General features: G+C 35.1%; 1 protein-coding gene across 4 annotated transcripts in view; it reads right to left on the bottom strand.

The window, feature by feature from the left end:
* Positions 1-27,242, bottom strand: part of ATP8A1 (ATPase phospholipid transporting 8A1) — a 94,644-nt gene that overhangs the window by 48,258 nt on the left and 19,144 nt on the right. For 2 of the 4 annotated variants that reach the window (XM_060778462.2, XM_060778461.2), the window contains exons 2-13: positions 24,803-24,917; positions 22,512-22,611; positions 21,596-21,694; positions 21,318-21,363; positions 20,153-20,193; positions 18,735-18,808; positions 13,371-13,440; positions 10,635-10,762; positions 9,111-9,222; positions 8,375-8,540; positions 5,916-6,043; positions 784-861 (exon numbers count right to left, since the gene is read on the bottom strand). In XM_060778462.2, coding sequence (XP_060634445.2) covers positions 784-861; positions 5,916-6,043; positions 8,375-8,540; positions 9,111-9,222; positions 10,635-10,762; positions 13,371-13,440; positions 18,735-18,808; positions 20,153-20,193; positions 21,318-21,363; positions 21,596-21,694; positions 22,512-22,611; positions 24,803-24,917 — 1,157 coding nt within the window. Of the gene's footprint in view, positions 1-783; positions 862-5,915; positions 6,044-8,374; positions 8,541-9,110; positions 9,223-10,634; positions 10,763-13,370; positions 13,441-16,508; positions 16,583-18,734; positions 18,809-20,152; positions 20,194-21,317; positions 21,364-21,595; positions 21,695-22,511; positions 22,612-24,802; positions 24,918-27,242 lie in introns of all 4 variants that reach the window. The other 2 variants (XM_060778460.2, XM_067468790.1) reach the window with 1 other exon arrangement.

Genomic DNA, 27,242 nt, shown 5'->3' with positions numbered 1-27,242 from the left:
GGAAAAAGATTCCCATCTGCAGGGTTTTCCGCAGGTATTATGATTGCAGACATTTCAGAATCTGTAGAAGATGCTAACATGGAAAGGGCTGAAACTTTCAATCATGTTTTTGATACCACAGCAATACACAAATGCTGCGTTGTTCTCACTCCTGAGGAAACCTGGAAAGATTGCTTCCAGTAGAAGGATTCCAAGTGTGAAGCTCTCTTTTTAAGCAATTTCAAAGTTAAACTTCTCAACAATGTGCCTTCCACCTAAGCAAACAAGGCACTTCAAAAGTTTGTCCAACAGGGAAAGCTTGCGATTGCAGAACGAAAAGAATTTGAAAAGTGCTGTTGAGTCATAGGAGGGTGGAGGAATGGTAAAGAGATGAAGACACACGGTAAAGCAATTTTTGTGTGTGATAGAATAAGATAGCAAGAAAAGATATGAAGTTGGATGAAAATAGAAGCATTAGAAGGATAAGAGAGAGTAAAAGGGGAGGATTAAGAAGCTGAAAAGCAGAAGATGAGTTTCTCTGTTGATTGACGAAGCAAAATTGAGGGAACTGTAGCTTGGTGGCTGGGATATGTGGTAGTGGACAGCGTGTTCCTGCCAAACTGTGGAATTCTAGATCTTTCTGAATGCAAGTACAAAACCTCATTCACCCATTTGTTTGGGCATCGAGACCACAATTAAGAATGATGTATCATAAAAATAGTTTAAAATACAAAACATTTCATGAATTGAAAGTAATGAAAAATTTACATGCTCAGAATTAGAAAAACAGTTAGGAATACCTACCTGACCAAGTTCTTCATTGAGGTTTGACGTGCGAGCCATTGCAGCAGTGTCTGTAGGTTCATAATGCATGTCAATATCCTAACAAAAGAAAGGGTTGTTTTTTTTAAAAAGCTGAGGGACAATGAAAGTGTTTTTATGTATATAAAATTAAAATAATTCCCACTATTGTCAATGGAACATGCATGTTTCACTCCAGTATTCTGTATGCCTTCTATTTCACTTATCAAAACAGTTGGCTATGCACGTTCAAGCCCTTGAGTACATTTGAAATAGCTCTTTAGATTGTAGATCATGTTAGTTATTTGCTTTGAATTGCAAGGTCCCTTCCCACATTACAACTCATATTTGAGATGTCTTTCAGTCTTAAAATGAGTTTTCAGATGTGGTAAGATGGGTACTTCAAGAAAACCAATCAACTCCCAAATTCTCCTGGTACATTAAACTAACTACATGTTTCTTTGGATTTAACCTTAATTACAGATGTTATCATAGTGCATTGTCTTACTTTATTTATTTTTCTATTACCAATTGAGGTTGAAACCTAATGCCATTCAGAAGTGCTTCCCCACTACATATATCAGTACATAAAGGGGAAACAAGTAGAACCACCCTATCCAACTCTGCTCCTAATATTGTTGGCCAGAGGGATATGAATATTAGGAGCAGAGTTGGATAGGGTGGTTCTACTTGTTTCCCCTTTATGTACTGACATATGTAGTGGGGATTAATGTGTTGGTTGTAGATTACTTCTTTAGACCTCCTTTACTGATAAATCATGGTAAGTGTTAGGCAACAGATTAATCTCTCCTACCAGCTGATTGAAGCAAGACTCTTCTCCTTTAGGAGTGATTATAGTTATTATATAGCCGTGCTCAGCAGCAGTATAGGCTACAGCCATAAAGACAGTATAGAAAGAAAAATAAGAAGATAAATCCTTTCTCTCTCCTGTAAAACAATTTACAAGTGCTAATGGAAGGTCAATTGCTTCTTCAATACTCCTAGAATGATTGATCAAAAAAAGAACAACCTTTCATTCTCAGTAGGGTTGAAGGAATGATCCAAAACAGCAAAATATACCCTGGCCTTGCATCTCAAAAATTAGCATGATTGCTAAGTCCTACAGTACTGCTTGCAAGATAGTAAAGTAATCTGTCTTGACTTGAACTCAACAATTTTGTAAATCATTTTACAGTTTTATACAGCTTTTCCAATAATGAAGATGTGAAGAAATCTATTGTTGTTCCCATACATTTCACAGACTGTGTCCACATTTGCTGAGGACTACGAGTGTTGGGATAACAACATAAATGCAACCTTTCTTTCATCTTGAGATCATCAGCTTTCCTGCTATGAACTGCACTGTTCAAATAAAACAAGACAAATATTGCTTCTGAATAATGTATACACTGCATTTTTCTGTATAGTGCATATACTCATGCATAAGTTTAGCAATTACAGTTAAAAATTGACCCAAAAAAATCTGAGTTAACGTGGTTTAACTTATTATCTGAACTCTTATTAACAAGGAAACCTTCTTGAATGGTGAAAGCTAAGCCTGTCCGGGGAGAACCTAAAAAAACATTGACCCTCTCTATTCTCTCTATTGTAACAATGCTTGGGGTCTTTCTGAATGCCTGGATGGGGTGGGCAAGGTAACTAGGTCCCTGAGGTGGCATTATTACTTTCCCCTCTTTAAAGAACAATCCTCAACTTTTTCAGGAGTCAAATCAAAATCTATAATTTTTGTCCCAAAATCTGTACTCGATTTATCCATGAAATTGATTTATACAGAAGTAGATCTTCATTGTTCTCCTCACATCAAAAGAATGCCATCTTTTCTCTGATGTATGCACTGCATTTAGATAAAAGGTAGGTAATTGTGTCATTTGTCTCATGCATCTTAATGTCAAAATTGTAATTTTGTTTCTCATTTGCTTATTTTTATTTTCACCCTAACCTAGACTTTGTTTGCTTTCCAAACTCAGAGTTACCAAAACATTTTGAGTAGGCTTTTGAGCCTATCTGGCTCAAATAATCTACTTCTCTTAAATTTCCTTATTGAGTCTACATTGGAAGAATAATGGCTTTCCCTGTCTACTTATTTTTCTTCTGCTTTACTATCTGTATTTTGGAATTTGTCATCTTCTTTATCTGAATTCAAATTGGAAAAATGATTCAAAGTGCTTGCTTGACACTTGCCACAAATGTTATTCTTATTCAATAATACGTGTCTTATTTTCCCATACATTTTATACTCTATGAATATTGTCCTTTTGTTGCTTGTACTCCTCCTCCTTGTTCAGAATCTTCTCTTTCAAGATGGAACAAGGAAGCTGTATTTCCTTAAATATAATTTCCCCTATTTTTATCTTTTTAGATTTCCTAACTGAATAAAAGTCTTTCTATTTTACCACTTTATGTATCCCTTCCAATCATGTCTTATTCTGCTGCTGTGTAGATCACCCCTCTGACTCACTTTCACTAAATGAAATAAAAAAATTTCTTTGAATCGATTCCAAAGTCTGTTCAGAGGCTCATTCAACAATCATTTAATTACTGTATTTTTCATTTTGCTTTCTCATCCAGTGACCTACAAATTTGAGGTTGTTTGTGTAACTTTTAGGGCTGACTCACCCATGATGTGCCTTTTATTTTTCTCTGGAGGCAAAGAGGACTCATTTCTATCAGTATCTGATTCTTAGAGCTGTCATTTTGTCTTTAAAGCATCTCTGTTTGCCTTACTCTCAACCTGAACTAAATAGTTATTAAATAATTGAATGCCTGCTGGCACTAGGGATTAACACACTGGATGTGAATAGTTCCTGCAGCCCTAATGAGAATGAACACAATTGTCAACAGACTGGTCAACCTATGGATGTTGGGGACAAGTCACATTCTCCTTTCCCTTTCACAAGTTGAATATATGTAAAGGACACAAGTGGTCTGAACACTACCATATATATTATGAACCGTTAAAGAATGTATTCCTTCCCATAGTGTCTCAGAGTCCATATTTGTATGAAGAATAAGTGCTATAGAACTAAGCGAGATCCTGTACACTGCTGCCTTGACACATTTTAAAATTAATGGAATTATGTAGAAAAATAATGTAATGTGTAATTTAAGTTTACAAAGCATTTGATCTTGCTATCTATCTATTTATCAAAACCATAGTATGTATGTTGGTTGGTTGTACCAGGAAAACTCCTACATGGCTTGATAGATCTGCACCGAACTTGACACGCACCCTTCATTATTATTATTATTTTGGAATAGATTTTTATTAAACAGTTTAAAACATATATACATGGAAAGAGGGGGAATATTCAAGAAGAAGATAGGAAAGTAGGAAATACAGTCAATTAAAGAAAAAAGAGAAAAAGAAACAAAAGAAACAAAATACAAAAATAAAAAAATAAAATGACTTCCATTCCAATCTCAGGATCTCATTGTCTTTTGTTTCATTATTATTTACCTCTTCTTTGTTTCTTTCCCTTTTCTATTCTTTTCATAGTCATAAAAGAGAAACCAATCCGTCTTTTTTTATAAATTTCCCGGTATTTTTCTTTAACAAAAAAGTTAACTCATCCATGTCTCTTATTTCTTTAACCTTGTCCACCCACTCATCCACCGTGGGAATTTGTTCTTTTTTCCAAAACTTTGCAAAAATAATTCTAGCCGCTGTTGTAACATAAGTCAGTAATTTATCTTCATTTTCATCCAATTGTAATTCCGAGTCAGTGAAGCTCAACAAGTAGTATTGATTTTTTCTTAAACTTTTTGTTTAATTTTTTTTGTGTTTCCTCATGGATTAAAGACCAATATTTGGTTGTTTCCTTACACGTCCACCACATGTAATAGAATGTACCTACTTCTTCACCGCATTTCCAACACCTTTCCGATGTATTTTTATACATATGGCTTAATTTTTTTGGAGTGATGTACCATCTATGGAACATTTTAAACCAGTTCTCCTTCAAGTCCATAGCATACATATATTTTAACTTTTTGTTCCACATTTGTTCCCACTCCCTGAATTGAATTGGTCTCCTTAAGTTTTCCGCCCATTTTATCATACAAGACTTGATCTGTTCTTTTTCTGTTGCCCATAATAATAGTTTATTGTTAATCATTGTGACTATTTTCCTTTCCTTTTTCAAGATTTTGTCCCATATATTTTCTTCCCAGTCAAATCCTGTTTTTTTACCTTGTTTATAATAATCTTTAATTTGTAAATAATGAAACCATGCACCCTTCATTATTCAACTTAAAATAATTTAGGGGACTGAACTAAAAAAAAACCCAACCCTTTCGAACCCAAAGCAGAGGGAAAGGAAAATAACCAAATAGATTGGCTGTGGCTAAATGAAGTGGCCCTCTGTCATGGGACTGGGAAACAAAGGAAATGAAGTGGATTGGCTGTTGCTAGATGACATGTATATGAGGGGAAAGGAGGACAGAAGGAGGTACGAGAAAGGAAAAGGAGAGAAGGAAGGAAAAGAAAGGAAAAGGGGAAAGTTATGAGGGAAGGGGAGAAAAAGGAGAAAGATTGGAAGAGAAGAGCAGGGAATGGATGAGAAAAAGGGGGAGGAAAGAAAAAGGGAGGGAAAGGGAAGAAGGAAAGAAAAGAAAGAAAGACTCAGGGCAAAGGTGTATGACCGAAATGGAGACAGGCAATGTCCATCCTGACACCCAGGCAACGCCAAGCATATACAGTAGTTACTTTAATAAAACACTTTTTTTTTATAAATCTGGTGCTTAAATATCCTAAAAGCATCAGATCTTAACCCAAATCCTACTGTCAGCCCTGACTAGAGAAAGCTATTGAATCAATAACATTTACTGATGTGTTGACTCACCCTTCAACTGTTGATGGAATAGGTCCACCCCAGTTGGAACTAATCAGCCTTTGTCTAATTCTAGAAGTTAAGTAGGGTCAGACCTAGTTAATACTTGGAATCGGGAGATGATCAGATGACCAAATGCTACGGACTATATTCAGTGGAAGACAGATCAACTAGTTAAGAAAAGCATATGAAATCATGAAGTTCTACACAAGTCATCAGGCAACATTTATCCTTGAAATGGCTAATTAAAAGGTCTGTGAATAGTATAATTATGTCCATATTTACCCAGTTTATGAAATATGCTTGGATAAATTTCACAACTTCCAGTGTGACCAACAAACTGATTGGAATTAGATTATTGAAAAGAATGATAAACGTCAAGAAATTCAGTCCAAAATTATTAGCACCAGCATCTGTTAGGAAAAAAAGATGGAAAAACGTATAAGGTGAGAAGAAATGTAAAGCATTTGAAATCAGCAGCCCTACTGTCAAAAGATACTTAATAGCTACCATTCTGCAAACTTAACAATTTTTAAAACATACTTCCAACAAATATTCTCATAATTCACAATCCCAGTAAAAATAATCCTATGAAAGATTACATTTTTCATTGGAGAACTATCAACTCAATTGCAAATTCACAATAAGTAGCTGCATTAGCCTTTTGCTGGTATGGTGTGGGAGGAAAGGAGTGAACCTATCTTCTCAAATGCTGTGATTCCAATTTTTCATGTTTCTCTACTATTTATCCTGACATTGCTACTCAAAACAGAGGTCAGAAATATAACTATGCATTTCATTTATGTCCTAGGAACCTCTATAAGATACAGCAAATATATATTATGCATTTTACTACCTTTGCCTGATGAAGAAATGTAACACAACTAACTCTTTCCTTTATTTTATGTGTCTAAAATGCATTGCAGGTTGGATCTCTCTTATCCAAAATGCTGAAGAGCAGAAGAGTTGTGGGATTTTTTGGATTTTGGAGTGCCTGCATTTGCATATATGTACATATGCCCCCCCCCCCTCCAGCTTTGGAAAGCCCTCCCCAGAGAGATTAGGCAAGCACCCACACTCATGTCCTTTAGGAAGGAATTGAAAACTTGGTTGTTCAAACAGGCATTCGACAATGGCTAAAGAATATTGTGTCCAATTCTGGGCACCACAATTCAAGAGAGATATTGACAAGCTGGAATGTGTCCAGAGGAGGGCGACTAAAATGATCAAGGGTCTGGAGAACAAGCCCTATGAGGAGCGGCTTAGGGAACTGGGCATGTTTAGCCTGAAGAAGAGAAGGCTGAGAGGAGATATGATAGCCATGTATAAATATGTGAGAGGAAGCCACAGGGAGGAGGGAGCAAGCTTGTTTTCTGCTTCCTTGGAGGCTAGGACTCGGAACAATGGCTTCAAACTACAAGAGAGGAGATTCTATCTGAACATTAGGAAGAACTTCCTGACTGTGAGAGCCGTTCAGCAGTGGAACTCTCTGCCCCGGAGTGTGGTGGAGGCTCCTTCTTTGGAAGCTTTTAAGCAGAGGCTGGATGGCCATTTGTCAGGGGTGATTTGAATGCAATATTCCTGCTTCTTGGCAGGGGGTTGGACTGGATGGCCCATGAGGTCTCTTCCAACTCTTTGATTCTATGATTCTATAAAGTAAGAATTCTTAACCACTAAATGGACTACATGGCTCATATTGATCAATGCAATGGTTTGGACTTTTAAAAGCTTGTTTAAAATGTTTTATATAATAATTGTTCATGTGTTGATTCTTTTGTGTTAATTTTGACTTGTTATCATCCAGTCATGTCACTCAGTTGTTTTATGTATCTATTATGTTTTTATGATCGGAAGCCATTGGAGTCCTTTATTGGGAGATGGAGTGGGGAATAAATAAATAAATAAGGCATATCTTGGAGATGGGACACAAGTCTAAAGTTGAAGTGCATTTATATTTCATGTAATGGTGCCACTATCTTAGCCACCCATGTGGACAATTTCAGATTTTGGAGTATTTCAGATTTCTGGATAAAGGATCCTCAATATGTACCACAACTTGTCTTACAATCAGTGTGGCTTCTCCTGTATTTGTATCACTTGAAGAAAACCATTTTAGCCAGACAGCAATGGGTTCTTGAAGCAGAGGAGATTATACTATCTCAGATAAAACTTTAGAGTTTTGCATTTAATAAAACATTGAAGTCGAGCCTTGACAATACAAAGACAAAAGAGTTGGTAGGCTTTGTACTGCATAGGGACAGTTTTGAATCTTCTCCATGAACAAAGAAATCACATTCTGAGTTTCTTTTATTGCCTTGTACTTCTAGTTATCCTGATGGCACCACTGTGGCTTGGGTAACCTACTTTCTTCCACACCATATCAAAACACCATGCAGGTTTAGCTCTAACATCTTCACTTCCCACTTTTCTTTTTTAACAATAAACATCTTTGTCTGATGAAGAAAGATGGGGTTTTGAAAGCTTGCATAGAATAGTTTGTGTTTTTTGACTGATCTAAAAAGGTATCAATATAAGTATACACAAGTATACATTACCACATGCATATAACTTAAGCTATAAGTGATCAATATGTATGGACATGAAATCATTAACTAGCATGCAGACAAATACTGTCCTTTGACATTACTATCACAAGGATAGGACACACTGATTTTGTTTTGTGAACATAATCTAATGAAAGCATAACTTTGGCAACAAATGATACAATTATATTTGATGCTTACAGTTTAGATTGATATACCAGTCCCTCTCCTCATGTTTTTGATTCCATATAGCTGACCCAATGGAACAAATCAAAGATATAGCAATAAGAATGCAGAACAAAAACAGAATTTGGATATTTGTAATTCTTTCCACATTTGATAGTTTAAGAGGTGGGCTTGTTGAATTCTGTGATTGAAATAAAGAGAGAGTTTACAGGTAAGACATCCACATTTGATTTTGATTTTCTGATTTCAAACTATATATTCATACTGTCCACAAAAATATATGAAAGGCAATTATACACTTCTGTTCCAGAAGTGAAAAAAGTCACTTGCCAATATGGGTACATATGAACCAAAAACATGTGTTTTTCTATGAAACATATAAAGCAAATTTTAAACACCAGTTTATAAGACAGTAAAGTAAAATAAAACTAAAATTGTATCCGCTCACATATTTCAAATTATGCAATTATATGAGCTGAGCAGAGCTGAGTTTTTTTTTGCCAATGTGTGCTTAATTGTGTCCAAAGCATAAATTATCATTTGTTATTTGAGATGGGGTCACCTTCAAGTAGATTGAGCAGTCAAAAGAACTACGCTTGAAAGGAAGGTAGTGACTAAATCCTTGTAACCAAAATACAGTGCTCCTGCATAGATATATCATAAACACTGGCTGGCCATGTTTAAGCAAGTATATATTACTAAAGCATATAAATAAAAACAACAAAAGGTTTTTCAGAATTAGAAAACAAACCTGCATGAGCTTTGTATCATGCCCTGTGTAGACAACTATACCATGAACCCACTGTGTATTTCTTAACTGAGCTCCACGAAGAAGAATTTGATCAGGTCCCAGAGGAACAGTTCTAAAAAGATGGAATGAAAGTGAATTCAAATTAAACTACTGATTTAATAAAATATTAACATTAATGTAATGTTTTGTTTATGTCTTTTTCCCATCTTAAGATATCAGTTTGCAATCAATGGAAAAATTAAAAAATTGAAAGAACTGATATATTTATCCCCCCCCCCCCCCTCCAATTCATCATGGATAGAAGATACAGAACTGGGAAAAGCGAAAAACTGTGGCTACAAAAAAATGCTTCTTTTTACTTAAGAGACCACCTCAAAAAGTGTTCTCTCTAGGAATTTAAGGTCTACCTACAGACTGTGACATTGTGCCAGTCTGGGGGAGTGATGTTCACTATCTTGTATAAAGTGTCAAGTTGGAACATGCTGTTCAGTAGATGTTGAAGGAACCAAATTGACCTTGACCACTGATTCCAGAGCTAATGTTGGTATCACTGGATGTGGATCATGTTTATATTTTTCTCTTCTCCTGTCCGTGTTCATGTCAGTGACAATGATGGAGAAGCTAGATGTTTTCTGGTCTTTCCCAAGCTATGAGAAGTGGGTGATTTGATTTGGATAGACATCTGTTCCAAATCTCCTTACTCCAATATAATTGACACACACGTGGATGGCCTGTATGTCTCTGGGATCAGAACTGCAGATGAGGCTATTACTGTTGACACTGAAACTGTTTTGGTACTGAGGTTGGACATGATGGGTTGACAGAGGATATACCATGAGGCCCCTTTAAAAAAATTATTTAGGGAAACTTCAGGAGGAGGAGCTGAGTTTAGTGCCATAATTATAAGACTTTTTCAAGCAAACAGCTCCATTTTTAACAGCTTGGGGTATTTTTAATAGCTTGGCAAATTGTGCATTTTTGCATATTATGTGTCTCCTCCAAACAATACAAGCACTCCATAAGTGTATCTGATAGCAATATCATGAATCCACAGGTGGCACAGAGTGGAGGCCATAGAAAGGGAAGCATAGAGAAGAATGAAAAAAAGTTTAGGAAAGATAAAACAGAAATAACCTAAGTATAGCGAAGTGGATTTTTTCCTGTTATTCAGAAGTAAATTAAAGTAATAGATTCAAAGGCTAATAAAAAGGTATGAAGATTTAAGGAGGGTAAAGCAGAAGTCACAAATAATAAGGTAACAGTAGTTTTGTGGGCTTTAACATGTAGTGATATGGAAGAAGAGGGGATCCCATTAAGTTATTCAGTTCTAGAAAGTTTCGAATTAGATCTCTGTGAAGGTGTGAAACCTATCTGAATGAGGCATAGAGACCACAAAGAAAAAGCATAGATAACTTGTTATAACATAATGTTTGCTTTCAAATGCATTAAAATGCATTTGTTTCACCTCTACAAGTTATAAAAGCATGATGAACCCATCAAATTCATATTCAGATTATGACATACCCATGTCCTTCTAGTCGGATATTTCCAACAAAGTCATAGAGATGTCTGTTGGGACTTTCACATTCAATTCTTCCTGAAAGTCCCACCAAGCTATCAATGTCCTTCACATCAGATGTCAATGGCAAGCCCTATGTAAACAAAATAAATCCAGTTTAAGAATCTTGCTAATTTAACTGTGGCTAAATTGTGGCAAATTTCTGAACTTTGCTATCTAATTATCTCTTAGGGCACTTCCAGACAGGGGAAAAATCCATACCAAAGAAGGTTAAAAAAATCCCGCTTCGGCATGAGTTTTTGTCCTCACAAGGACCCCCAAACCCAGGCTTTCCTGGGCAGGGCGTCTAGATGCAATTCCGGTAACTACTGGGATGGCACCCAGAAAACCAGAAGCCTCCCAAAATAAGCCCTTACAAAATCCCACAAAATAAGCCATCCCCCGGTTTCCTGGAATGACATTTCTACATGCCAAGAGGGCTCCAGGAGTACCTTAATGGCAGCCAGGTAAGTTGTTTTAAATTTGAAGGACTTATTTTGGAGCCCAGAAAACTGAGATGGCCATGTGGATTGGGCTCGGGGATCACGTGATGTGGTCCCCAGGCCCAATCCACACAGGGCCCACACCTGTGTGGATTACCTAAGATCCGGGTCTTATCAGGTATCTAATTAATTGGGAAAACCCTGCTTTGTTCCGAATTAATTCATTTTTACCGGAGGTGTTATTTGGGCTATCCCTGTGTGAAAAGGAAAACTTTTTGTTTCAGTAACTGGTGGAACCCTGAGATCTATGACCTCATCACATTGCTGAAAATAAGCACCCTAGGATGCTTAGAACATTCTTTGGGGACAGAGCCCCACGGCGGCCATCAGATGATGCCGTGTGATTTCCAGTTGTGGCTACACCCCCAGCTGGGGTGAAAGCATCGCTGGACACTTTGCCCGGAACACGGGAAGCTTCCCATGTTGTGCTGGCTCCAATGGAGTCAGCATGATTCTTTCTTATTTGGGTAACGCTTCCCCTGTATGATAGGGAAAGCGACGCTGCACCAGAGCAGCGTGAGGGGTGACAGAGTTGCCCCATATGCCTGCCATTTTGCCATGCCTGCTGACGAAAGAGCACCGGGGGGGGGGGCTCCCGTGTGTGATAAGGTCAAAAGACTTAACGGGAGATTAAGGGGGAAGTCAAGGGAGCACAGGACAGTTAGAAATAAGGAGATGCTGAGGAGGTAGAGAGGCAAGACAGGTAATCATGCCAGAGTCAGGAAAGAGAGGAGTGAATTATTGAGAATGTTTGACCCAGGAAAGCTAAGTGCCAAGAGAGTGATTTGGAAAGTCTTAAGAAAAAAGATGTAGGCTGAACAAAGGAGCCCTCTGGAAACAACAACTAAGCTGCCAATAAACACGTAGCTCAGAACTCTGTAGGAGCAATATAGCACCAGATTACACACCAGGTTCTAGAACTGGCCAGAAGCTTTCTATACAGCAGAAAGTTGAGATAGAAGTCACTGAAAAGAAGAAACGGGGAACTGATCTATTAACTTAACTTTTAAAATCTTGAGAAACAATATTCTAAGGGGCACCCACCCTAATTTCCCACTACTTTTTTGAAGCAAAGTTGAGAAAGGCAATAGTATTCATTGACTCCTCACTTTGGCAATGCAAGGGGCCTCAAGAGGGGGCAGTCATATGGGTGGCACACAAAAGACCTACATTCAATCACCCTTACTAACCTATACCACTTGTTTGCCTAGTTTCTACATCATTCTATCTCAAAAGATCTAGGCTTGTTTAGTATTAACCCTATTGATATTTTGGAAAGGATTATTTTTTATTTGTGCAGACTACAAAATTTCCAGTTATAATTAAGTCTACAGCGGCGTGATTTATCAAAATGGATTCAAAGCCACAGTATGATGCTATGGCTATTTCCAAAACATTATCCCAGGTTATAAACAATTGATGGATAAACTACATTTAAAAAAACATTAATTACATGACATAATTAAAAAAAACATTTAATGAACCTGCTCTACTTTTAAACATATTCTGTCCTGAAGAAACATCTCTTGAAATAATGACCATATTAGAAGGCATCATTTTTGCCAACACAAGTTAGTAAAATAAAGTATACTTTTCTACATTCATAGAGTTGGAAGAGACCTCATGGGCCATCCAGTCCAACCTCCTGCCTAGAAGCAGGAATATTGCATTCAAAGCACCCCTGACAGATGGCCATCCAGCCTTTGTTTAAAAGCTTCCAAAGAAGGAGCCTCCACCACACTCCGGGGCAGAGAGTTCTACTGCTGAACGACTCTCACAGTCAGGAAGTTCTTCCTAATGTTCAGATGGAATCTCCTTTCTTGTAGTTTGTAGAATATGTATGTGAAACAGCTGAGAGGACACTTGCTGTTCCAAACAAATCCAGATTGTGTGATAATCAATCTCACATATCACAGTACATATCTACTGGGAGAATAACAAAAACAGATATCTAATGCCATCCCCTTCACAGACCCTAATGAAACTATATTTGCAAAATACAGCAGTAGCCCTTAATTTCCATTCAATGATACGCATGCAGTGTAAAGGGCATACAAATCTATGAATAGTGGTTCCATTCCCATACACATTCATTCCCTTTTGACATATGCTTCAACTGATTAACTGTACATTAACTGGAAGCAATACAAAAATAAAACTGTATATGAGATAAATGACTGAGAACAACTTGTTTCTTACCTGTCTTATTTTTAGATTAGTTTCACCATCTAAATTTGATGTTTCAATGTAGCACATTGCTTGTGGTTCACTTACAAAAAAGGAAAGATCAATTTTAAAAGATTAATCCATTTCTAAGATAACACTGATACACAACACCATTCTGTATGCTATTGATCCTTTAAATTTCTGCGAGAAAAAAACTTTTACACTTCCAGAAAATGATTGTTTTTTATTTTTATGAAGTATGTTAAAACCTAAGCAACAGAGAATATTCATTCATGAATATATTTTAAATAGCAAGAATATTTGAAGTCTTATGAGTTACCCTATGAAGTTTGTGTCAGACTAGGTTCATTAAAGAAAAGTCACTACCTCCAGGCCTGCACACAGCACTAAATTATTCTGCAGAGATACACAATCTCTTGTACAACTAGTTGGAGAAAAAAAAATCACTGAACCTTAAACTGCTTACATAAGCAGAAAATTCAAGATGAAGACGGATACTCTTTACTTAATTTTAAATTTTATGGTCTTAATTTCAAATATTCATTTCAAGGACTAAAAAGAACTGATGTTTACTTTTACATTCAAACTGAGGTAACACTTTATTCAAGTTATTTTTTGAATAAGCCTGAATTAAACCATGATTTATGATTTTCTTTATTGTTATGAAATACAGTTGATGTTTTATAAGCTAATAACAGGAGTGGATAAAGTGTGTTGCAGAAGCTATTGACACCGCTCAAGATTATTGTATATATTATTTAATATAATTAACATTAGATGAGAAATCTCTCACTTTTGAACCTTTTTCTTGCTATATTTTCTGCAAATGTAAATGGCTTACCCCCCCCCCCCCCTAACTAGTATATTTCAGTAAATTCATTAATCAATAGAGAGGGTCCTTGGTATCTGTGAGGGTTTGGTTTCAGGACCCTGTGTGGATACCAAAAACATGGATACGCTCCTATTAATAAAATGGCATAGGGCAGCAGGAGAGGCTGTCTTTGCTGCTAGGCACACAGTCTTTGAATGGTTTGGTTGGGGAGAGATTGGCTGCAATTGGGATGATCTGGTGAGTACCAGGCCCCTTCCTCAAGGCGAACTTTTCTCTTTTGGGGTGTGGGGGGTAAAAGGAGAGAGGGGTTAACATCCAGTTTGTCCAGCATATTTCCTCTTTGAGAGAAATGCAGTGGGAGCAGGGTAGGCTGATATCTTTCCCCTCAACTCCCTTCAAACTCAAACTTCAAACAGATATTTGTGTTTCTTTTGTTAGGCAAAGTGCATTTTAACCCTTTTCTCTTTTTGCCTTTCCCACTGCAAAGAGAAAGGAACCTAATGGAGAGGAAGGCAAGTCAGGAGACTCCTCAGCTGCCTCCACTTTGAATCCACTTTGAATCCACTGTTTGTTGAACCCACAAATCCTGAGCCCACAGATATGGCAACTCACTGTACATGTTAATGTCTACATTTGATTGTTAGTCTCAACCAGAAGAAGTCCCAATAATTTAACTGACTACTGATGTCAAGACTAAGATCAAATATGCAACGTATTTAATACATTTTAATAAATCTGAAGCTGCAAGTCATTATAGACTTTGTTGGGAGTAAATCCCATTTAATTCAGTGAGGCTCATATCTGCACAGACATGTATAAAATTGTACTGTAAGACAACTGTGTGCATATTTAGATAAGATTAAATCCCACTAGTCTGAGAAAGCTGAGTGAACATGCATAACACTATGCTGCATATTTTGTAGAATTTCAAAAATAAACAAGACAGCAAAAAAATAAAACCAAAGTAAGATACTCCATTTCAGACATACTTAAAAAGTAAAAAAGACATCAACATCATATAAATCAGGCTCTTTGATTAGCAAAATCGGTCACAATAACAACACAAAGATTATTCAAATTCTGAAGTATCATGCAATACTTCTGTGAATAAAAATATTAATACCATATTTACTTGAGTCTAATGTGCCACTGAATTTTCAAAACCCTGAAGCCAAAAAAACTATTTGCTGACAAACATAATGTGCAGCGGCAAAAAGTGCACTCTTTGTAATTTGGCCAAAAAAGGTGTGCATTACAGTAATCATCTTCCCTGAATGTACAATTTGGTGATGGATCTGTGCATTGTATGTTTTTACCCTGTTTCCCCTTCCGCTCCCTCACCCTTATTGTGCTTCAGTAATTATATTTATATTTTTAATGTATTAAACGTGCTAATTTTGTATGAAAATGCGACTTCTATTTCCTGTGCTGGTCTATGACCAAAATAAATGATTCGATTTTGAACTGCCCTGGCTCAATGCTATGGGGTCATGGGGGCTGTACTTTGGGATCATGGGGGGCTGCCAAAGAAAGCTGGTGTCTCACCAAACTACAAATCCCAGGATGGCACAGCAATTCAATTAGAGATGACGTCCCTCAAATAAGAGCTCCAGGTGCTCCTGATGTAGCCTCCCCCCTTTGCTTTGGATCAGCACTAAGATCAATGTATGACGCGAATCTAATGTACACTCTAATTTTGGGAAGATAATTTAGCTAAGAAAGGTAAGTGTTAGATGCAAGTAAATATGGTATTTTCCAACTGCATGCAAAACAATGAGTATGATATTTAAATTGTGCAGAGGGTCCTCAACAAATCTTAAATATATGGCACTTGCTATTATTTGGATTGTTATATAACACTATTGAAAATAAGAGATTATCTGAAGTACAAATATGTGTATTAGTTAAAACATAAATATATAATCTTCATAGAAATATTTCAATTAGGTACTTCTGCATTAATGGGAAAGCAAGAAAAACAAGCACTATATTTTTAAATAAGCTTATGTTTTTACTTGTTTCAATGCAATCCTAAGCATGTTGACTCAGAGGTATGTTCCACTGAAATCAATAGTTAATGACATAGTAAATATGAATATCAGCAGAATATATAAGATCTTTAACAACCAAAATCAATGTACTGCTATTGCTTTAGCACAAGCAAGATTCTCTTTAACTCTCATCCCCTTTAATGCTCTATTATTGCTATAATTTGTATAGAATTTGTTTAAAGGATGTATGGAAGAAACCTTTCTTTTTATCTTAATTTGGTGTATGAGGACCCACATACACATCTTCTGATCCCAGTTCATTCTAACCTTGTTGACAGACTGATGAGATCAGCTGGGAGATGCTCCCCATTGGTCACTTTCACTATTTCCCCTACAGCAACCTATATTACCCAGTTTTAAAACATTGTAACAGAAGAAGAAAATGAAGTAGAAGGAAAATCAAATGGACAAGAGAAAAAGAGAAAGATGGAAATTACTTAACAATAATATTAATACATGATTTGACTCCTTTTTTCAAAATCTATTTAGATCAGGAAAAATATGATTGCAATTTGCATATGAATGTATATTTCATCTGATATATTTTAAAATGCAAAGATAAAGAAAAACAAATGATTAGTTAAAATAAAAGCATCTGAGATATTTAAACTGTAGCACTGGAAATTATGTTTGGTAAGGACAGATAATGGGAGATATTTATACTTTTGTTAGTTTCCTTTTCAGATAATGGTTTTATTTATGTTTTTAGAGGCGAACCAACAACAACTGGAACCCATCATTGTTTTGGTCACCCAGAAATATATCCCTACATTTGAAAAATGGTTTTTAAAAATTCCTTCCAGTCTTTCAAAATGAGTATTTTCTTTTATTTAATACATTTCTATAGGAGTACAATTAGATGGAGTGGCAATACTAATTAAAGGTGACATGTTGGCTTTTGGAACTGGATGGCAACTGAGTTAAATTAAAAATAACTGACTGAAATGCTTCCATTTTAATAAGGAGCCATGTTTCTAGCACACAATTTCTGTGACTATTTCTACTTCACTATTATAATCCAAAGATTTATACCTGGGAATAAATTTCACTGAACACAAAAGGAGTTGTATCTCAAGCTGATACTGTGGCCTGGTTGCCCTTTCTCTGAGGGCACTTCCATACATACCTCTCCCCCCCCCCCCAAAGCCCTGATTTATTCCCTAAAACCTGCTGAAAAGGTCACTGGTTGCCATGGAGCCTCTCCTTGCATCTTCATGGTGTGAGAAAATGACACTTGAAGAGATGGAGGGGCACGCACAGGAATTTTTCTCCATATCCCTCCCATCTCTAAGGATTTGGGGAGGGGCTGGGGTGGGAGCCCAGAGGTATGGAGTACAAAGGTATGGAATGACTGTGGAGAATGAACCCTGGGAAATGCATGACATGTCAGATACCACAGGCCCAGCATCTCATTAGATCCGGATCTTTCATAAACATCCGGATCTAATGACGTGTTTAATTAATGCAGAATAAACCAGGGAAACCTCAGTTTACTCAGAATTAATTCATTTTTACCAGAGGCTTTGTTTAGATGCCTCGGGTAAAACTGAGACAGGTCCTACATTTTGGGCCTGGCTGGATGGGTCCTGATTGAACAGCAAGAGTGAATTGGTTCTCATGGAAGTGACAATGAACTCCTTTTAAGAAAATAACACAGGCCTCCTTCACTGTTTAACATAAATAATTAGAAGTGAACTTTTAACTCTTTTCCATCTTTATTTTGGTTTTATTGGAGAGAGGGTTGCATTTTTGATCGCTTGTCATCTTTCAGCTCTCTGCCCCCCCCCCCCATTTTTGCATTAAGCAAAGAATGAAAATAATTTTATAAATATACAAAAATTACAGCACAGTGATTTGTAATCTGTCCTGTTTTGTATTTCCTTCTTTTCTTCAAATCTTGAGTTGGCAACATGAACTGTTTGATAAGACTTGGGATGTATATTAGAAATAATCCAATTTATAGGGTAAAATATTTATTTCAGTGCTCCATTCAAATACAGTTTAAAATAACAGATGCCTTATTTTCACCCGAAAGCAGTGGATATGTTATCAATTGATCACTTATGTTTAAAATCCAGATTATTAAAGTAGTCTTTTCAAACATTGATGACGACCCAATCAAATAGATTTTGAAAAAAGTGGTTCAATATGTTCAGCGTAGACTTGTAAATTAAGTTATCCAAGGAAATACAGATATATACAACAGTTAATATTAAATATTTAGAATATTAACTGTTATTATGAAGAACTTGGAGAAACGAGATATTTTCATTAAACAGATTGGTAACTGCTATTCTGAAGTTTTTACTTATAGCAGTTACTTTATTAAATATATTATACAATAATTTTAAGTAAAGCCATACTTCAATTTGTTACTAATGATTTGGATTAGAGGTAAATAGTACATTTGATTATTCTTTATTTCCTTGGACTAATTATGAAGTCAAGGCAGAAGAAAGCTCCTATACTGGAAGTACTGATGATCATCTCTACCTTGATGAGAGAAGTACAGTGTCAGCTGGTATATATTCTTTCCCTTTTATTAACACTATATCTCCAACATCTACCTGAAAGAAAACTAGGAATTGGTTAATAATATGAAACTAACAGAACAGCTCGTGATTATTTAGTCTACTAAAGATGCATTGTCTTATGTCAAGGGGAAACTAAGCTGAATTTTTGTAAACTATTCAAAAGGCACCTGTTTGAAGAAGTCACATCTGCCTATAGTTTTATTCAACAGAAACATGTTCAGCAATATCATTGTGGTAAGTTCTACAATGATCTCATTGTGAAAATTGCTAGAAAAATATTTTCTGACTAAAAATGAAGCCAATATGGAGCCATGATAAAACTCATGGGGTTGCCATTAATCTACAGGTGACACATGTAAATCCATCTAATTAAATTTCTAAATGAGAAACTGAACTTTTTTTTGTAACCCAAATTGATTAAATCATATTTAATACAATGAAAACATTGTGAACAAATTCTCTTTTTCTGATGCCTATTCATAAAGCTCCAATTATAAGGTTAATTTAATAAATAACAAAATCAGAGAGAAGAATTGTGTTTGCTAAATAAGAGTGGCATTGCTACTAAATTATAAATAAGGTGCATTGATCATAGAATATTGTTTACATAATATGAAGAAAAAATATTTCTAATAAAATGTATATTGAAAGAAAGGTCTGTAATGATGCACTTCCTACTGAAATTTCTGGTGCAACAGAGCGAGCTTGTACTAGGAGTTCTTTGTACGCTGATCAACGAGTGCTGATGGCTGCAATGCAGCAAGATTAAGACACCACCATCATCTACCATTATCACAATTTAGTGGCATTTTATATTTCAGTGAGCTGGTATTTCAATCTTATTTCAGCACGAATAATGCTGATCCTTTACCACACCAAGGTACTAAAGTTTCTTAAAAAGCAACCAGACTTTTCTCATTAAATCCTATAATCTATGTCCTCTGTAAGAATCACTGCAGGTAATTTTCACAGAAAAAGTACATTTTTATTCCAATGGAATTTACTTCCATGATCATATTTACATTGCTATTATGTAACCCATGAAAAAGAAATAAAAATGGTCAACGAACCAATAAATCTGGATTTTAAAAAGCCTTCCTTGTGTGGGATGTCCCTTCTGCTCAGAGCAGAACTGTTTTGATTATTGAACAGGAAAAAAACCCTAAATCATAAGATGTTCTTCCATTTTTAAGAAATTTTCCAAGCTCTTCAACAGTACAAAACCAGTAAAAGAGCTTACTTCAAAAAAGTTCAACTCCTGCTTCTGCACAAATTTGCAGAACAGTTCATTCAGAATTTTCCATATGTTCCTAATTGGTTGGATCCAAGTCTTATTTCCATTTAAAAATAATCAATTATAATAAACTAATGACATACCTTTTCCCAGTGAACAATTTCCCAAGCTCCATTTCTCAATACTATAAAAGTGAAAGACAAAAAAGAAAACATAGAAGCTGAAATTTCAAAATAAAACAAAAACACAATGTATTTATGCCTTCAACTAAATGGTTGACAAATAACAAAAAAGTAAGGGGAAAAAAACATGAAATATAAAATTGTACAGGAACATGAAGCTACTGGAGATTTTAATGCCTGGGGAAAAGCTCTATGTGTAATAAAAGAAGCAAGACCAATATGCCACAATTTTCTGTACAGGCAGTGTCCAAGTTACGAACAAGATAGGTTCTGTAGGTTTGTTCTTAAGTTGAATTTTTATGTAAGCCAGAAGTGTCACTCCAGATTATATATATGTGTGTGTATATGTATGTGTGCACATGCACTTTGGATAGCATAGGGAAGAGTTAACACTCCTTTGTTCAAAAGATTTCACCTAACTTTCTGTCCCTGTGATCATTGGACTTTGAAAAAATTGGCTTGTTTTGGAAACAAAGATTGGTAAGAAAGCTTCTGTGGAGAACCTTTTTCTTCCTGATAACTCTTTTAGAAGTTAATTTCCCTTCCAAGGGGTACACTTCTCTCACTTCCTGTTCTCTCACACTCATTAATTATGAGTAGTTTGTAAGGCGGATGTTTGTAAGTTGAGGACTGCCTGTACTTTAAATAGCTGAACAAAGATAATATTATGCTGCACCAAGCTGTATGTTCCTAAACTAATAAAGACTCTATCCGCAAAGTATGCTAGTATTTTTTTAATTTAAAAAAATCACATTTTTTCACAGCTTCAAAATTTTATATTTCTAAAAATTTCATTGTAGTTAAACATAATGTTTTTTCTTAACATAGACCAACACAAAAACATTTTTAATCAATGTAAAATATTCATATTAGAATTTGTTACTGATTATGTGGTCTAACATTTTAAACAGCAATTGCTTTAGGAATGGATATAACAATTTACACATGGTGATTAATGTTCTCAACCATATTTTATAGCAGACATTTGTTCCTTAAATGTTCTAGTGCTGACATGGATAATGAACATTCATCACGAAACTGCTACTGTAATAAAAAGTAATAAAAACAAAAGGTATCAGTAGTCCATGATTTTATTCTTCTTTACAGTGCATTTCACTGTTCCTACCTTGTATCTGCTTCTTGTTCACAACGTTATCAGCTTTATGCCTTTTCTGAAATAAAATTGATTTCATTTTAGATTGCTATAATGAATATGAAAGTACTTAGCACTGTGCAAAGAAGAAAAGGGAAACTGTAAGTTGCATAGATAATGAGATCTTTGTTGCACAGATAATGAAATAAGCATAAAAATCTCTCATTTTGGTAAATAAACATTAAGTACTACAACTGGATGATAATATTTAATAATTTAATGATAATGGTAATATTTTATTTAGTACTTACAACATCTTCTATTATTTCTTTAACTGCTGCTACTACTAAAATAAATAACAGAGGAACCAAGGTTGTGTAACGTCCCGTTGGAGAAACATCTGGAATTTGCTAAGGAATGAAAAAAGGGGAAGAAACTTCATTTTACAGATAAAGTATTATGTAATTATTTTAACCAGGAATTAAAAAAAACCATGTTAAATGTAACATATAACAGCCAACTTCTTACTTCCATACATGCAGTACTCAATTCAATTAAATGATTCTTCATTTACTATTGTCTACTAGATCTACACTTCGTTCCCACAATAAAAACAAGAACATTAGAAATATCCCCTTTTTGATTATTTTGACCTCTTCTCCAAAATGCTAAAATATTTTGGTTTTATTCCTTTTTCTTCAACAAATATATATATTCTAAGAATTGACCCCATATCACCTCAGAATTATTTATTTCCATTAATCCCTTTTTTCATTTTATTTCTCATGTATGTTTATCGTTTATTGAGATATTGCGATAATTAAAAATGAGTACATGGGTGGTGGGTACACACAGAGATTAAATGTATAAGATATATGACTAATTGTTTAACTGAGTTATTGTATATTTTGAGTTAAAGTTAGTTGGATGTAATTTGATAATTTATTTATTATGAATAATAATAAAAAGAAATAGTCCCTTTTCTTTTAGATATTCTTTTTATTTATCTAACAGAATTATAACTCTTAACATGAGTTTAAGCACAGGCTTTACAACAAGCATGCATGTTTTTGAATATATTGCAATACTTAAAAAATATGATGCAGATATTACTTTAGAACAAGGTATTCTACTGAACGTTTATCAGAAGTGTTATATCAAACAATTAACAGTCAATTTCCTTGTGACATACAATGATTAAATATATATTTACCTCATCTAGCTTACCTGAAGCAATGCAATGAAAAGAAAAAAGGCATTAGCAGCTCTTCTGAACTGGGAATAGAGGAACCTCGGCAGGAATGTGATTAAGTTGTATTTTGCAGTGCTAAGAGACAGAGATTAAAATTGTATGTAGTTAAGAGCTACAGATAAAATTTTACAACACCCTGTGTTTAGAATTTACTAAAAGTTTGACAAGTTTGAATAATGGTTCAAATTTTATGAGTCTAGGTACATATGACCCTCCAGAAAAGTGTAGTGCTACTAAGCTATTATTGCTTATAAATTTTATTTCTTTTTAACACTGGAGGTCCTACTTACACCATTTTTTCATTTCTCACAGAGCTTCAAATTTAAATCATAATAGCCAAATTACTTAAAGAACATTCCAGTTGTCACTCCAAGAAGCATACATGTGCTTTGGAATGTATGTCATGGGTCCTTGAGGCAGTGTTTCTCAACCCGTGGGTCCCCAGATATTTTGGCCTTTAACTCCCAGAGATCCCACCAGCTGGTAAACTGGCTTGGATTTCTGGGAGTTGTAGGCCAAAACACCTGGGGACCCACAGGTTAAAAACCACTGCTTTAAGGGAATGCTTATATACAAACATGCATTGTTTTAAGTGATCTAAATTAAAGAAAAATACTGCTCAAAATACTAGTCCACTCTTCAATTGTAAAATACCAAATAAAATATGGAACAATCCACTCCTTAATAAGTTAATAACTTACATATATATTTAACTTAAATTGCTGTAGTTTTAAAATGATTGAAACAACAAAAATCAATCTAAAATTATGTTGTAATACCTATCCTAATTTAAAAAAAAATGTTCTATTGATTATAATAAATCTAGAAATGATACACTTAAAAACTATTTCTAATAGCACCATAATCTAACATTTTATTTTAGGTTTGTCTAAAGAGAAATTTCAGATTCTCTGCACTCCATAGGAAAATTTTTTTTTTTCAAAAGCAGTTTATCATGTAACAAAAGCCCAAAGTTGGTTTTGCACAAATAGCAAAATGGATTGATTCTTTTGATTTCACTCTATTATTTAGCACCTTAAGAACTTTATTTTCTTCATGAGAGATTTAAATAAAAAAGTATTTTGCTTTATTTTAAGAAGAAATAACAAAACAACTAAGGAACATGATCACATTTGTCTTGAAAATCTTCAGAATCTTAATATCCTGTAAAAAATAAATCTAGACAATTTTGTTCTACAACCTCCAAAGTACTCAATGGGCTCAAGCATACTTTAGATGTATCTGAGGAAGCCTACTGTACTTTCTTTCATTGGCTATTGGCCATATCAGAATCTTTATTTCTGCTGTTTCACCAAGTTCCAGTAGATGGTGTCCACATACTGCAGATTGAACATTTTTGCTGGAAGGGAAAATTCAGACATTACCCTCCCTAACAGCAACCCACAATTAAACATGCTAGTTTGCTGGCATAAGTGCCCTAGGCCCTCTAACAAGGGGGGCTTTCAGCACTTTTGATATTGCAGTTTGGAAAGAAGCTGCAGCACAAATAAGAAAACTGTCTTTCAGTTTCTTAATGCTTATCAAGGAGTCCAAGGAATACTCTCTCACTTAAGTGGCAAAGAAAAAAGAAGAAAGTACGACTTCTCCCAACAATATCTGAATTGCTGCAAAAGGAAATGAGACTCTACCTCTTCCAGCCCATTTATACACATGCACATCCCTCTTTTTATACACACTCACACTTCCTCCCCCATACATAACTACCACTGCAGCTCGTTCTGTCTGAAGAAGTGAAGAAGATGCTTCTTCAGGAATTATACCTTCAATGTCCTGTAGCACTATCAGAAAGACCAAGGGAGCTTTCAGGAACCACAACTTCAAGCACTGCAGGGACCCTGAAATGCATTCTAATGATCTAGACAAGCATCACATAACATTCAGGTACTTGCATATGATTAGTTGAATTACTATAATTAGAAACATGTTTTCAAACTTGTGTTTTGCACTAAAAGTGTTTAACAGCAATAACCCATAAAAGGTCTTCTCTCTATACTTTCTTACAGGTTTATCTAAAAAACATGAATGTATTCATTTCAAAATGTAACCTAAACGTGTTTTCAGGCTTTAGTCATTAGTAGATTTGTTAACAAAGAACCCTTGTGACAAAAGTGACTGATCACATGATAGTTCCTACCAGATTTATCTTTGAAGACAAATTGGACACTATTTATTAAAACTGTATACAAATTATCACAACTATAAATATTGTAACTATTGTAATAAGTTATAAATAGGTTATAAATACCTGACATGATTGTTACAAAATTTAGAGAATTGTGGTTGATTTATAAATATCGTTCTCACTTCTTCCTGATCAGCTAATGAAGTCTTCTCTGAAACATCATCTGTCTTTTCATATCCTGTAAAAAATTAATCAATTTGTAAATATATCAATTATATATCATTTTTAATATATAACTATATATGTATGATGCAATTCAAAGTATAGCATAATTACTTGTTGGTTGAATATCATCATAAAGCAACTGGAAATATAAAATGATGCTTTAAAAATAACTCTGTGTCAGATTCCTGCCTCCTCTAGCGGTGGTCTATAACAGTCCATGGACAACTGGTGATCCATGGACTTCTGCCAGTCCCAAGTCATTATTGCAGGCCCTTGGATAGTTTCCAAACAGAAAGAAACAAGTGTAGTCAATAGATACAAATATAGCATTCTCAAGGCAAACGGAAATTGCACGGCCTCCCCACATGAAGTAATTGAAGAAACACTGCTCTATAACAGAACTACTCAAAGTGGTGGTCCATTAACCAATGCTGGTTCACAATCCATCAAATGTGGGCTCTTGGGGAGTTTCCACACACACACACACAAAACCCCACAAAAATTGGAGCTAATGGGTGCAGATGGTTCCAATAACTTGTATGTTGGGGGGGGGATCAGTTCCTCAAATCAGATAGCTTAGAAAGGACTGCTATATAAAACAATGTAACAGGAATATTAAATAGGTATCGCATCATTGTTTAGTGTGCATAAAATAATACAATTGTTGAGAAAACCTATTCCCTTAATTCTTATTTGGGGTATTTAAATGCTTCCCATAATCCAAATGTTTGATTGTATTATACTTAATTATGTTAGTTTCCAAAAATCTTTGAATTAAAAATATTTATAACAAATATTCTGCTTCCCTAAATTGACCAACATCTGATTCTGCATGCCCATTTGACTTATACTTACAATACATTCTTAGAACCTGTTGGGATTTGGACTCCCTCTCCCCATCCCACGGTGGATACAAAAATATGTGGATGCTCAAGTCCCATTACATACTGTAGTGTAGTAAAAGAGTCTCTAGACATTCAGCATAAGAAACAGGTATGTGTCTAGTTAGATTGCTGCCACAGCCAACAGGCTTATGTGATGTATCTATTGCTGAGGCATCTATTGTACTTTTTAGACAATATATTTGCATTAAAAACAAGATCTTTCTGCTCATATAAATATTACATAGTAGACAAATCTAGGCCATAAACTCTCCCTTGATTTACTAGTTTTGTTTGCAGAGGATATGTTGTCATAGTCTCCTACTAATGCATAGTTCCTCATATGAATTCCAAAGCGGTAGAATAACCCTCCCCCCCCCCCCAAACAAAAACAAAAACCTGTTGTTATTACTCTGGGCATGTGGTTTGGTTCAGTTGAGCACAACACAACTGAAAGGATTTCTTACCTTAAAATGTAGACAACTTGGTAGATAGTAATTAAAATATTAATATGTTTAAACAGGACATTTCAATTCACACTTTTCTATTTACAAAAACATTACAATCGAAAGCATGATAGCTCACAGTGATAAAACATGAACTTAAAGAAGCTATATACATACTGTTTATACTCAAGTATAACTCTATACATTTTTGTAAAAAAAAAAAAATCAACCCCCAAACCATGATCAACTTATCCATGGGTCAAAAAAAGTACCTGAATTATTTTAAATAAGGGTGAGGGGAGGAGAAAGAACCTTTTCTGAGTAGAGGAGCAAAAGGTAGGAGCTTAGTATGTCACAGGAAAAACTAAATGAAACACCAACACCCTCTACTCCCTAATCTCTGAAATTGCTTCTTGCCTTTTTGAATGCCTGAGCAAGAAAATGGCAGTGGCACTTTGTTGCTGACGCTTAAAAGAACACCTTCTAAAATAAAAGTGAATACTGTACTTTAACTTTTATAAAAAAGTGATCTTCTCTGAGTAGAGTGACAAAAGGCATTGTTGAATACTTGAGTGAGAAAATGCCTCTCTGGTGTTTTCACTTCTCTGCAGAATGATTGTCAACTTTTGTCACATCAAAAGCCATAATTAGGGCCCCCTAATTTGCATTGGACTTATACATGAGGTCAACCTCTACACAAGTATATACAATAACACCCATAATGAAATCTGATTTAGTATGTCTTTGTAAGTAAAAAATAGTAAGGAAAAACTGAACATTCTGTTTAGCTTATTTTACCTAAAGATTTGTAATGTCAACCCCTTAAAAAACACATACAGACACTATCATATATAAAGAATAAATTGTGTGCACATTAAAGTGGAGAGGGAAGTGATTAAATAGAATGGCATATATTCAAATGGTTATATTACAATAAAATGATGAAAGATATCGGCACTATATCTGCAAACTGCATTTTTGCCAGGATCCAGTCTGAGGGTGATTCTACAT

This window comes from Anolis sagrei, chromosome 5 (assembly GCF_037176765.1).
Source record: "Anolis sagrei isolate rAnoSag1 chromosome 5, rAnoSag1.mat, whole genome shotgun sequence".
In the NCBI taxonomy this organism is placed as follows: Eukaryota; Metazoa; Chordata; class Lepidosauria; order Squamata; family Dactyloidae; genus Anolis; species Anolis sagrei.
Note: the sequence above shows the minus strand (reverse complement) of the source record. Positions and strands in the feature narration are given on the sequence as shown.